At 36.9% G+C, this 14,163-nt stretch overlaps 1 protein-coding gene across 1 annotated transcript; it reads left to right on the top strand.

The window, feature by feature from the left end:
* Positions 1 to 1,118: 1,118 nt before the first annotated feature.
* Positions 1,119 to 13,711, top strand: LOC120314595 (vomeronasal type-2 receptor 26-like). The gene is made up of 7 exons (XM_039357859.1): positions 1,119 to 1,312; positions 3,410 to 3,511; positions 6,035 to 6,326; positions 9,060 to 9,917; positions 10,209 to 10,436; positions 11,200 to 11,326; positions 12,810 to 13,711. Exons 1-7 carry the CDS (start codon positions 1,119 to 1,121, stop codon positions 13,709 to 13,711), a joined length of 2,703 nt encoding a protein of 900 aa, XP_039213793.1.
* The last annotated feature ends 452 nt before the right edge of the window (positions 13,712 to 14,163 follow it).

The raw sequence follows: 14,163 nt of genomic DNA, 5'->3' as shown, positions 1-14,163 counted from the left end.
TCTTTCCTCTGCTGAGCTAAATTATGTTCAAATCGAAAAGGAATGTTTAAGTATTGTATTTGCCTGCCAGCGTTTCCATCATTACTTTTATGGCCAGGATACAATCACAGCTGAAACTGATCACAAGACACTAATAGCCATATTCAAGAAGCCCCTTTTGTGTGCTCCCAAGCGTTTGCAGACATGATGCTTACAATGCAGCATTATAACCTCAACATTGTCTACAAGCCAGGATGTGAAATATATATCAGTGATACCCTGAGCAGGGCTACATGAGATCAGGTGACACAAATACAAGCATTAATTCAGATGTTAAAGTTTAAAGGTTAAGTAAAATTGAAAGCAGATACCTTTCCTTTGGGACTAATGGACAAGCTGTTATAAAAAGTTATGGAATGGCTTCCAGTTCCAGTTCACAGCGGTGCAGTCGTGCCAAGGGTGTCGTCCCTTTTCCAATCAAGTTTCCCCTGCCGGTAGACCCCTTAGAGGGTCGAAAAGATGCTCTGGAGGAGCATCTACCATTGAGGAAGCTTCTCGGTAGTTGCAGAGGAGCGGCGGCTTCCTCTGTGCACCAAGTATCTCCTTTGGGCCAACAGGGTAAAGATCGGCCAGTAAAATGGCCGATCATTTAGCTGCGCCAACCACAAACCACAAGATCAGCTAAGCAAACAGACCCACCGTGGAGAACTTGGTGAGACTTTCCTTTTATCTCTATGTTCTCTATGCCTGTGAAAAGTTTTTTTCCCCTAGAATTATTCCCTTTTTTGGTGAAGCGGCTTTTTAAATGGGAGAAGAGAAGCACAAAGGATTAGATTTATTTTTCTTTTATTGGCTAATTTTATTTTTGGATATTGGGAGCCTCAAGAAAGTTTTTTATAATATTTGGAAAATATTGTTTGCTTTTACCTTTATGGTGTCTGGAAGGATTGAACATCTGATTACTTTCTGGGGACACTTTTTGACAAATTTATTCATTGTACTTGCTATCTTTTCTTCACTGGAAAGGCTTTCATTTTGTACAAAGGAAAAAGGTGAGGAAACTGGGAGGAGATGGATATTGTGATTGTTCTTTAGATATAGTCTCCTCTAAAAGGATAAGGACTTGAAAGATAATAAAGATGGAGGAAACTGGTGTAGATCTTACTTATAAGTATATTTTGGCCAAAATTTTGGAAAATACGGAGGAAATAATTGCTTGCTCAAAGGAGATTTCTTGGTATCGACAAGGCAGAAGACAAGGACTAAGTGAAACATCAGTTTATACACAAGAGGCTTGTGCCTTGCTTACTGAGGTGGAAGAATTAAACCCAATGTTGGACAATAAATTGATTTTGGAAAAAAGATCTGACATTGATTTTGGAAAAAAGATCTGACATTAAGGACTTATGATAAGGATCTGGACGATCTCACTTCAGAAGGACAAGTTGACCTGCAGACACCATTTGAATTTAAGATAGAGGAAAAAATATGGGAAGAAGAGAAACATGTGATCAAAGAGGACAATATAAAAGAAAGGATTTTAAGTGAAATTTATTCAATGTTAAAAGAAAGGAGAAATGATGTTCTGCCACAAGTCATTCAGACTAACTATAATTTTTATATTAACAAAATGCACAATGGGAACTTTCTTTTTGAAGTATATAGTGTGGCAGGTGGAGGCCCGGTTATGGAAACCTGTTTGGACTAGAAAGAAACCCAGAATAAAATATAAATATTAAATCTGATTATACTAATGTGATAAAGGCCTTATAGTGATCTGGATTGATTTGGACTTGGATTTTGTTAAAAGGGTTTTATATGTTTTTAATATTAGAGATGGTATAATGAGAAAAGAACTGAAATATGGGAAATGTTGGAATTAATTATTGGAGATTAGGAAAAATAGTGAAAAATAATAGAAGATTGGTGAGAAAGAGAAGAATTTATTTTGGGAGTTAATAATGTTTAAATAAAAAAAAAAAACACTTGGGGCACCTGAATAGTAAATGAATATGTTAGTTTAAGATTAAATATTTGCAAAATTAAGAAAGCATGATACAGGATCTTTGGGATGGATAATGAGTTTATAAACTTTTATTGATTAATGAAATTTATATAGAGTGATATATTCAATGAAAATTTGTTTTAGAAATGTTTTAATGAGTCTATAACAATATAAATAGATAGAGAATGTTAGTTTATCTTTAATTATATGACTTGTATGTTAGATTAGTGAATGAATTGGTTTCAGAAAGATATTGACTTGATTATAATGTTTTTAAATAAATGGAGTTCATTAAGCTTAAGTTTAAATGTGAGAAGAAATATAGGTTTTTTATAGATTAATTTTTTTATTGATTAATGCAGTTGATGATTAGACATAGCAACGAATGAATTCATTTGAAAATGTATTAATTTGATTATAATATTCTATATAGATAGAGAGAGAAATCTTTAAGAAAGGACAGTTGCAGTGAAATTATTATAAACTCAAAAGTGGAAAGACCCTACCATCTGGCTTAGAGACAGCTATAAAGTGCTATGAGACAGTACAGATAAGTCTAAATGTGATTGCTATCTGATTCTTATGCACGATCTCCCATTGTAATTCTATTTCTGCAATTTTGGGTTTTCTTTTCTTGCAGTATTACATCAGCAACTAGATTTTAACTAATTGCATCATAAACATTGTTAATACTTTGAAAGAGCCTTACTTCTTCCTCACTAGTGTTATCTGACCTGAGATGCCCATCATCTGCCATTTATTTTCTTTCCTAAGAATATCTCCCTTAACAACAGTGTTGGAAATGTCATCTTTCTTTCTTTCTTTCTTTCTTTCTTTCTTTCTTTCTTTCTTTCTTTCTTTCTTTCTTTCTTTCTTTCTTTCTTTCTTTCCTTCTCTCTCTCTCTCTCTCCTTCCTTCCTTCTTTCTTTTCTTTTCTTTTCTTTTTTGATGATGATGGTAATGAATTAAAATCCAGATTTGATGTTACAAAATTGGTTGGGTTTTTCCCCCCCAAATAATTCCCTCCTGAAAATCTTAGCTAGAAGGTAGACTTGGAGGCTCCTGTTTAAAAGGGGACTTCCACTGATAAAGAGAAAATAAGTTGGTATAGAAGATTTATACAGGTAATCAATAATTAGAATGCTTATGATCTCCAGATCATAACATGCCAGAATTTACTATCTAAAATATTTGGAATCACTTCATTTGGCTAATATTTCTTGTGTTGCTATCAGATACCCTATTCTTGCTCTTTCAGTCCAACATTCACCATTTCTTTGTCTCTTTGCATTATTCTTTTGGCTTTCTCAAAAAAGCCAAGAAACTCATTTGAGGAAAAAGGTGGTAAACATATTTTCTTATTTTTTCCAAGACATCTGTTGTCGAAGAACCCTATTATTATCTTCCCTGTAATTTTTCAATAAGGCCTCCATTGCCTGTTAACCCTCCATGTTGCTTCCAACAACAGAAACAGCAGAAAAGGAAACAGAGCCTTCCTGAGACTGATCCCAGCTCTTCTCTTCAGCTGTAAGTCAGATCCCAGAATTCAACCAGGACACCACAACAATTAAGTGCCATCATAAGAGGCTGTTAGACCTAGGCCTATGCTCATGTCTCTTGTGTAGGAGATTACTTGTCTTCTAAATGGCAAGGTTTATGGTGCTGATGTTCTTAGTGCTGCCTCATATGGTGCACCAAGTACAGATCAATTTCTGCAGCATCAATGAAATGCTCCATATCCCTCACCAGTATGATCAGCCAGGTGACTTAATCATCAGTGGGCTTACCTCTCATCTTCTGTCTTCTCTTGATTATGAAACCTTCACAGACCATCTACCTATCTCTCAAAATCTTAATTTCCTGTAAGATATTTTAAAACATTGCTTGGTATAATTGAATAATTCTCATCCTTGTATACTTTGATTTAAATTTCATTGTTTTGAATGCTAATTACTTCTGGATCAAAATGAAAATCCTCTTAGGAAATAAACTTCCAGCTACTCTAGAAATAGGAATAACTGCAATGTAACTAAAATGATTGGCCATTGATTCCTTATGTTGTAAAGGTTTAGGAAGCTGGCATGTTTTCCAGGAACTTCCTTGGAACTAAATCCAGATGGAACAGTTTAATTTGAAATGTTTTTTTTTAAAGTTATTACTCCTCTCCACATAAATATATAAAGTTGCACACAGGAGATTTTTTAAAAAATGCAATTACTATTATAGGGCTTATCATTGTGATGGAATGATTAACAGTGTTATTAGAACTTAAATCTTGAGTTGAAAGCCTATTTCAATTAATATGTTTTGTTTTTAATTAGCAAACAATGAAATTAAAAGAGAATGCAAAAGAACATTGTATCTTGATAGAAGAAAGTGGATCTGCAACAATTCCATTTTGGATGTTTATAACATTTCTTTGAACTCATGGATTTTCTTTCTCTTCTGTATACGATCATTTAAAAATAATAAAAATTTGTACTTTATTGAAACAGCGTATAAACAGTTTGCAAATAAAATCAATGCATTTTTACATTATATTATTAATATTTTTGTAGTATGTGTTTTGTGTTCAAATGATATATATTCAATTTACAGTATTATAACTTCTACTATTTCTCCTGTGATGAACTGCATCTATATGGAGGGAAGTGTGTGGTGGGGTGCCCCAGGGCTCTGTTCTGGGCCCAGTACTCTTCAACATCTTCATCAACGATTTGGATGAAGGGATAGATGGGGAACTCCTCAAATTTGCAGATGACACCAAGCTGGCAGGAATAGCCAACACTCCAGAAGACAGGCTTCAGATACAGAAGGATCTGGACAGACTTGAACACTGGGCACTAACTAACAAAATGAAATTCAATGGTGAAAAAAGCAAGGTTCTACATTTAGGCAAGAAAAACCAAATGCACAAGTACAGCATAGGTGGCACCATGCTCAATAGTAGTAACTGTGAGAGGGACCTCGGAGTCCTAGTAGACAATCACTTAAATATGAGCCAGCAGTGTGCTGCAGCTGCCAAAAAGGCCAACACAGTGCTAGGCTGCATTAGCAGAGGGATAGAATCAAGATCACGTGAAGTATTAATACCACTCTTCAATGCCTTGGTAAGGCCACACTTGGAATACTGCATCCAGTTTTGGTCACCACGATGTAAAAAAGATGTTGAGACTCTAGAAAGAGTACAGAGAAGAGCAACAAAGATGATTAGGGGACTGGAGGCTAAAACATATAAGGAACGGTTGCGAGAATTGGGTATGTCTAGTTTAACGAAGAGAAGGACAAGGGGGGACATGATAGCAGTATTCCAATATCTCAGGGGCTGCCATAAAGAAGAGGGAATTAAGCTATTTTCCAAAGCACCTGAAGGCAGGACAAGAAGCAACGGGTGGAAACTAATCAAGGAGAGAAGCAACCTAGAACTAAGGAGAAACTTCCTGACAGTGAGAACAATTAATCAGTGGAACAGCTTGCCTCCAGAAGCAGTAAATGCTCCAACACTGGAAGTTTTTAAGAAGAGACTGGACAGCCATTTGTCCGAAATGGTGTAGGGTTTCCTGCCCGAGCAGGGGGTTGGACTAGATGACCTCCAAGGTCCCTTCCAACTTTACTACTATTACTAATACTGATTGCTACTTCAAAAATATTTTCTATTAGTCACAGTGTGCTAGGCAATCTGTTAATATAATTCTTTGTAGTTTTTTATTTATTCATTTCTAGTGCATAGAAATAAAAAAAATTATTGTGTGATTATTAAATTACCTTTGATTATATAATGAAATTAGAGCATATGCTTAGTATATAACATGTAGAAATTGTCAAAGGATACTGTATATACTATTTATATTTATTTACGTAATATAAATAAATTCTAGTTTGACCACAATTTGTGACATTTATTCATTTTAAAATGCAAATTCTCTTAAATTTACTGACTTTATATTGAGTTTTACCTCCCAGAATATGTACCAGCACACAGGCATTTTAGAGTCAGATATCCCCAGTTGAAATAATGATAACGGCTTAGATGCGCTATTCTCATTTCAGCGTTGTACCAAAGAATTATCAGCACATTCTGGCCTTGGTGTTTGCTGTCAAGGAAATCAATGGGAACCCCAATATTTTACCAAATGTCACCTTGGGATTCCAAATCTATGACAGTTATTTCAATGAAAGGATGACCCTCCAGGCTACTCTTGGTCTTCTTTCTATTCGGGATAGATTTGTACCCAATTACAGATGCAACAGGCAGAAAAATCAGATGGCAGTCATTGGAGGACTGGATTTTGATACATCCCTACACATGTCATCAATCTTGATGAGCTACAACATGCCCCAAGTATGAAATTAGCTTGGTAACTTCACAGCTCATTTATCTTTCCCCTTCTTTTAATCAAGAATTGTGTGGCATGAAAGGAACTTGTAACATTTTTGGCAATAGTTACAGACATTTTCTTTCATTTTGGATCTATAACATTGTACTCGGAGTCAATGCACTTAGAAAAAAAGTGAAAAGGCAATATCCAGCCTAATTTCTGCAAAATTATATCTTTAGGTATAAATCATATATCTAATGCTTTGTAATACAGTCGTTGTATGCACATTTTCTGTAGGTAGATCACATGAATAACCCAGCCATAGTCTGTTGAGTAGATTTTACTTATTGGGGATCTTTACCTATTATTGAGTGATCTGTTCTCCATCCTTGTGGTGCCAGAAAATTATATCAACATGAAATTTGCTATGCACATTTTTATTTATGTTCTGCATTTTTGACTATTCATGTCCCTGCAATTACTTGACTTCTTTTCTTTATAAAAAGAGACAAAATTAAAAACTTCTACCCATCCTGGTGCTTCTTCTCTATTGTGTCACAAGAGAGAAAATAGTATTTTTATTTTTGACTTAAATAAGGACAACTTCAGTCAATCAGATTTATAGACTGTAAACTAAATGAAGGTGACATCAGAGTGACATACGGAAGGAGAAAAAGTTGTTATAGAGGCATATTTGCACGTGAGGAAAGCCTCATTGTTCAATGTACCTGACTACTAGTATTCTTAATGTAGACATAAATAGATCTTAATTTTTTCCACATTTTTTATTAAATTGAACACAATTTTATAAACAGGCAAATATCTACTAAGAATATAAAAGAAAAAAAATATATAAACAGATCATCTACTGATATTGAACTAAAATGTAATATTAATCCAAATATTACAGCAAAAAGTATGTGTCAAAAAAACCCTTAGTAGCTAAACCAGTGGTTCTCAACCTGTGGGTCGGGACCCCATTTGGGGTCGAACGACCATTTCACGGGGGTCGCTAAACAACGCAGTCCGCTATTTTTTCCCCTTTTCCTTAGCTGTACTACTTCCTTTTATTCTATTGGCTTTTGATAGCCAATAGAATAGACTCTCTTGAATAGAGTCTAATTCTATTGGCTTTCAAAAGCCAACAGGAATTGTCCAGGCTGTCTCTGCCCTGCTGAGCCGCCAAAACCCCCAGTTTGCAAGTTGTCTGCAGCGAAGGCGAGCGGTCTGGAAGCTTCCACCCCTCCCTGCTGAGCAACTACTAAAAATGTAAGTAAAAGAGGGCCAGGGGTGGGAGTGGGAGGCCGGCGGGCGCAGGGAGGGTTGCTGGCGTGTGTGGGGCCCGGCGGGTGCCTTACCTCCCTTAGGCTGGGCCAGCTGATGGCCCAGCCAGTGGTCGGCCTGCTCTGTCTCTGCCGCTTGCCAGCTACGCCTCGGCTGGCGCAGGGGGCAGCACCCCGCATGTGCGGCGCTCCCGGGCAGGGAAAGTCCTTGACTTTTGACTGGTTGGGTAGTCCTCGACTTATGACCAGTTGGGTAGTCCTCGACTTAAGACCGGTTGGATAGCCCTCGACTTACGACCGGTTGGGGTCACGGCATTAAAAAGGTTGAGAACCACTGAGCTAAGCTATTCAATTGCTAGTTTGGTAAATACATAAAATACTAAAATAGATACTAAAAGATTGATGTAGTAAAATATTAAAATAAGAAAGAAGTAAGTTAATATTTTATTTTTTTTCTTATTATAAAGCAAATCTTAAATTTACACAGTAGTTAATATAAATACTTAAAAATTCCTGAAAAATGTCTAAAAAAGGTATATAAAATATTTATTTATTTAATATAACTTCCTATCTTAACCAAAATATACCACCATAGACAATACATTGTTGATTTGCAATTCCCCTCTTTAACATTCACTTCTGCCTGATATATATACATTGTTGAAGATAAATACCTCTTTAAAAGTTCTGAATGTTTATCAACCTGTATCTGAAAATTTTTCCACTAAGATAATTTTTAATAATTTGGAATATCAAAGGTATAAATATGGAGTGCTATTCTCTTTCTATTTCTGAGCTAGAGATAGCTTGTTTTCCCAATTTTAAATCTGATGAGATCTATTTTTTATTTCTATATTTTTATTTCTCCATCCAGCAATGATAGAAGACATAATTCTAGGGTTGATAAGAAAACCTGTTTATCTCCCAAAACACTAATTTCCAAAATTGTTGGATCCTTGGACTATCTCAGCAAGTATACCCCAGTGTTACTACATACATATTAATAATCTTTAGATACATATCTCAATGCTTTCACTAAATAATAATCTTAAGTATAATACCAGCAGTGTATTAGATTTATTGAACTTACTGCATTCCTTCCAGAGCCATATCTTAACATTTTCTACTTCTATAAAGTTTCCAATTTTTAATCACCAATATTGTCCCAAAGCTCCTTGCCTAGAAATGTTTTAATGTTTGCTTTTGCTTTCTGGAGAGCTTTAATGAAGCTTTAATGATTTTTCACCTTGCTGTTTACACTTTTTCTTTGCTTCAAGGTCAGAAAAAGGGCTAATTCCTGTTATATCTTCATCTTTCTATAAAGATGGAAACTTTGTGGATTTTAGCTCATTTAGTACTAAATTATTACATATCTATATTAGCTACTATTTCTTCATTAATAACAGTGTGCTAAATAAAAATCCAAATTTCATCTATCGCACTTGCCAGAAATCAATATTCTTTGCCTTTTAGCTCAGTTATGGTTCCTTTGCGCCAGGTGATCAAATTAAGGCACCTTTTTTCTATCGAATGGTTTCAAATGAAGCTCACCAGCATGCTGGCATTGTTGAATTACTTCTACGTTTTGGATGGAAGTGGGTTGGATTCCTTGCTGTGGATAATGAAAGTGGAGAGATATTTCTGCAGAAACTCCAGCTTCTCTTTTCCCAAAAAGGCATCTGCTATGCTTTCTCAGAGAGAATCCCAAAAGCCACATATTTAGAGGAATATATCAACATGATACCAAAGTGGATTCACATCCATCAAGTTATAGTCAAAAGCAAAGCCAATGCTGTTGTTGTCTATGGAGAAATATTCTCCATGTTTTCTTTACAAACATTAATTGGATTAGGTGAAGTGCAAAATGAGATTCATTCATCTATGGGCAAGGTGTGGATTATGACTGCTCAGCTGGATTTTGCGTCCACGTCCCATCAAATGTGGGAGGATACTCATGTTTTCCATGGTTCCATAAGTTTCACAGTTCCTTCGGGTGAGGTTCAAGGGTTCAAATCCTTTCTCCAACAGAGAGATATTTTTCAGACAAAAGAGGATAGTTTTCTGGAGCACTTCTGGACACAAACATTCCGATGTTTATTTCCAGATTCCAAGATGGGGAAACGTAACAGTGAAGCCTGCAGTGGACAAGAGAAACTGGAGAACCTTCCTTCCCTGGCCTTTGAAATGAGCATGACTGGCCACAGCTACAGCGTTTTCAACGCTGTCTATGTTGTGGCACATGCTTTACATGCCTTGTATCAGTCCAAATCCAAACACAGAGCAAGAATGGAAAGGGAGAAACTGAAGTTTCAGGATCTGCATGCTTGGCAGGTGAGCCCTTTTCTGAGAGAAAACCATACTTGCAAAATAAAGCTCCAGAGAGTGATGTGCACCATTTTCCTTCCACCAAGCAGATTTGCTTACAGTTTCATGTCCCTTCCCCACAACACATATCGTAACTGATATTGATGTTGCTGCACTGAATGTGCCATCCTTTGTTAAAGATTATGGGTTGTGGTGGAGAAACTTGATGATCCGTGAATTTGGGGAAAATACCCTTCAACCTTTGGATGTAAAAACGAGCTGAATTATTTCTTTGTTTCTATCACTTTTCCAATGCAGCTGCATCCCTTTCTTCAGTGGGTGACGTTTAACAACAGTGCTGGAGAAACAGTGTTTTTGGGGAAGCACAAAGAGTTAAATGCTGGATTTGATATCACCAACTTAATCATTTTTCCAAATAATTCCTTTATGAGAGTGAAGATTGGAAGAGTTGATGTGATGGCCGCCCCAGGCAAGAGAGTTACCATTGATGGGAACAAAGTGGTGTGGCACCATAGCTTTCTCCAGGTGAGACGCAGGATGGATAGAAACTGGACACAAATCTGAGAGATGAAACAAAGTTCCAGTTATTGCTCTTTGCAAAGAATTGCAGTAAAGAACAAGGGGTAGTATGTGGTAAATAAGTGAGTGCAGAAGTGAATATCCAAGACAACCTGTAACTTTAAAGTAATGTCCTGTATGCAGCAAAATGGGGCAGTTGCGTGATGCCAGTGATCCTGTGATTATGGAGATGTTGCAACATTAGTAAGCATGTTGATATGCTGTGAGTCACTTTTTTCTGGTCAGTTGTAACTTCAACGGTGACGTTGAGGACTGTCTGTTCTACTGCTAATTGTATTCTGGCATTTTTCTCCAATAAAAGATCTCAATCTGAAACAATTCAGAAACAATAACAGCATTGAAGAAAAACATTTTAATAAATGTAATGTTCAAATTTTGAGGTCTTGAAACAAAAGAATTATTCCATAAATTTCTTCATATTTCTCAGAAATATTGATGGTCTAGCAGTGTTTCCCAAACTTGACAATTTTAAGGCATGTGGACTTCAACTCCCAGAATTCCACAGCCAGAAATCCTGGCTGTGGAATTCTGGGAGTTGAAGTCCACATGCCTTAAAATTGTCAAGTTTGGGAAACACTGGTCTAAGGATATTAATAGTTTGTAAAATCTGATGGTGAGGACAGTAGAACCATGCATTTATTATGAGAAATGCAAAATTATTTGTGTTATTTAGTTATGATTTGAATCCATGTTTTTTTCAAATGGACAGGTACCACCTGTTTCTGTGTGTAACCCAAACTGCCTTCCTGGTTCTAGCAAAAAGAAGAAGGAAGGGGCAAAATTCTGCTGCTATGATTGTTCTCCATGTCCTCCAGGCAAAGTTTCCACTGAGAAGGGTAAGAGACAGCACAGAAGAGCTTGGCTGCAATGCATCCTTAAGCTGCTAGCCTCTCATGCACAAGGCAGTTCTTTGGCCAGGGTAACAAGTTGTGTATCACCCAGAGAATGTTTATTCCAATTGGTGCATTTCCCTAATTCTGAACCCCTCCTGGCCTGCCAAGAAAGAAAGTATTGATCACTTTCCTTCCTATAGTTGTTCTTTGAAGAATTGTGGTCTCCCTGGTTAGAGTCTTTCCATAAGCTAACCTCCAAAATGTAATATTTACTGGACCAAGACCATTTTTCCACAGCTCATTTGAATTCAATGCCCACAATCAGTTCATCTCAACTGATAAGGAAGTCCTTTGCTTCATGGAAAGAATAGAAAGCAATACCAACAGCAATAGCAATAATTCCTAGACAACCTTCTCTAAGTAGTTTACAAAATCAGCATGTTGCCCTCAACAATCCGGGTACTCATTTTACTGACCCTGGAAGGATGGAAGGCTGTGAGTCAACCTTGAGCCGGTGAGAATCAAATTGCTGGCAGCTGGTAGAATTAGTCTGCAATAGTGCATTTTAAACACTGTACCACCATAGGTCAGCACATACAACAGCTGCTAAAATAATACTGAATACCCACATAGACTGTTATTTTCAGTTTAAAATAATTTAGACTTACTAAGGGCACCTTCTGACTGGCAACTCTTGTTAAATGTATATTACCCATATGTCACACATTGATTCTTTTTGCACTTGACACTTTCTTGTTGCATCTTCTGGTGGAAAGGAGGAAGGGAGAGAGAAAGGAAGGAAGGAAGGTAGGAAGGAAGGAAGGAAGGAAGGAATGGGAACTACAATTTTATCTTTCATCAACTTAAAAATGTCTGTCATTACACACCTCTTTCATAAAATTAAAAGCTTTTCAGCAGTTGAGCTGAGCAAAACTTTATTTGGCCTCAGTCTCCTTTTCTACCTTACCTCAACTGTAGCAAACCAAGCACAGCATAGGAAGATAATTAAATGGCACAAAAACAGGAAAAAGGTGGAATTCAGCTGGTTTCCCCAACTGAATTAAAAACAAAAAAGGAAAACCCACCACAACTACACTAGCAGTGATCATTTCAGAAGTGACCATATACTGTAGTTTTTCAGCCAAATACAAAATAGCCATACAGCATTGCAACCAGTGACTAGGAAGGAAGTGTATTCCCATCATAGAACAGAGTAGATAGTTTGAAACAAAATGTCCCTTGAAATGAAGCCCAGTTTTACTTTTATTAGGAGACATTGCTTTTGATATGCAGCAAGAAAGGATATTTGTGTGTGTATGATGGGGGGTGTCCTTTCTCAATGAATGGAAGGAGGTGCTGGATGGTGTTGTGTCCTAATAGGCCAATTTTCTGCTGGAAACTCTGGGTGTATAGATGATTGCAGAATTTTCCATAGTTACATTGTAAATCAGCTTAGTCTACTTTGCTTTGCACCTCTTCTTTCTAGACATGGATATATGTACCATGTGTCCAGAAGATCACTATCCAAACAAGAATAAATCTCATTGTATTCCAAAGACAATCAACTATCTCTCATTGAAAGAACCTCTGGGGATAAGCTTAGCTTTTTTTGCTGTTTTATTTTCTCTGCTCACAGTCCAGGTCCTGATCGTCTTCATTAAGCATCAGGACACACCAATTGTCCGTGCTAACAACCGGGATCTCACCTATGCTCTCCTCTTCTCCCTCCTACTCTGCTTTCTCTGCTCCTTTCTTTTCCTCAGCCCACCCAGAAAAGTGACCTGTCTCCTCCGACAAGTGGCTTTTGGATCTATTTTCACCATAACTGTTTCTTGCATCTTAGCCAAAACCATCACTGTGATTCTTGCTTTCATGGCCACCAAACCAGGATCTAGAATAAGGAAATGGATGGGGAAGAGACTGGCCATTTCCATTGTGTGTTATTGTTCTCTTTTTCAAATAGGCTTTTGTGTCTTATGGTTGGGAATCTCCCCTCCCTCCCCAAATCTAGACATGCATTCAATTTTTGGAGAAATAATACTTGAATGTAATGAAGGATCAGCCACCATGTTTTATTGTGTGTTAGGTTACATGGGCTTTCTAGCTACAATCAGCTTTGTTGTAGCCTTTTTAGCTAGGAAACTACCTGACAGTTTTAATGAGGCCAAATTCATCACCTTTAGCATGTTGGTGTTCTGTAGTGTTTGGGTATCATTTGTTCCAGTCTATTTAAGTACAAAAGGAAAATATACAGTCACTGTGGAGATCTTCTCCATCTTGGCCTCCAGTGCTGGTCTACTCAGCTCCATCTTTGGCTCCAAATGTTACATTATATTATTGAGACCCAATCTGAACAATAAGGAGCAACTAATAAAGCGGAAGTGCTGATGAAGTGTTTTATCTTTGTTTTCAACATGACCTCCAACTGAAATGCAGAACATGAATTGGGATGTTGTTGAGCATTTTGGCCAAACTGTCCAGCATCCAAAGCAGACTTTTTCACAGATACAATGCCATAGGCTCCATAAACTTCTGAACTTTAGTGCTCTCATTGAATCCTGGTGGAGATTGTGCTGATTTATTCTGCCAAGATTCTGGGTTAAATTCATTTCAGAAATTCAGATGTCATTGTATGACTACCCTTGAGAAGGGAGCATATACTGCATTAGTTTTAATTTCCAACAATAAATACTTTTTCCCATGAAAATCCTAACCTGTATATGAAGGATATAGCTGGAGAACGTGTATGGATTTATAGGTAATACAGCATACTTGTAAGAACGTCCTGGCTGTGTTTCAGAAAAATCAAAACAACCAGGAACGCTGCAGTATCCAACAAA

The sequence above is a fragment of the Crotalus tigris genome, unplaced genomic scaffold (assembly GCF_016545835.1).
Source record: "Crotalus tigris isolate CLP2741 ecotype Arizona unplaced genomic scaffold, ASM1654583v1 scf7180000018954.1357295, whole genome shotgun sequence".
Classification (NCBI taxonomy): Eukaryota; Metazoa; Chordata; class Lepidosauria; order Squamata; family Viperidae; genus Crotalus; species Crotalus tigris.
Note: the sequence above shows the minus strand (reverse complement) of the source record. Positions and strands in the feature narration are given on the sequence as shown.

Bases quoted from the DNA above. Each gene is read 5' to 3' on its own strand.
- LOC120314595 (XM_039357859.1), top strand. From the start codon at position 1,119: ATGGAGGAAACTGGTGTAGATCTTACTTATAAGTATATTTTGGCCAAA. The intron at 3,512-6,034 runs GTAAGTCAGATC...TTCTCATTTCAG, and splicing joins CCCAGCTCTTCTCTTCAGCT to CGTTGTACCAAAGAATTATC. The intron at 10,437-11,199 runs GTGAGACGCAGG...TCAAATGGACAG, and splicing joins GGCACCATAGCTTTCTCCAG to GTACCACCTGTTTCTGTGTG.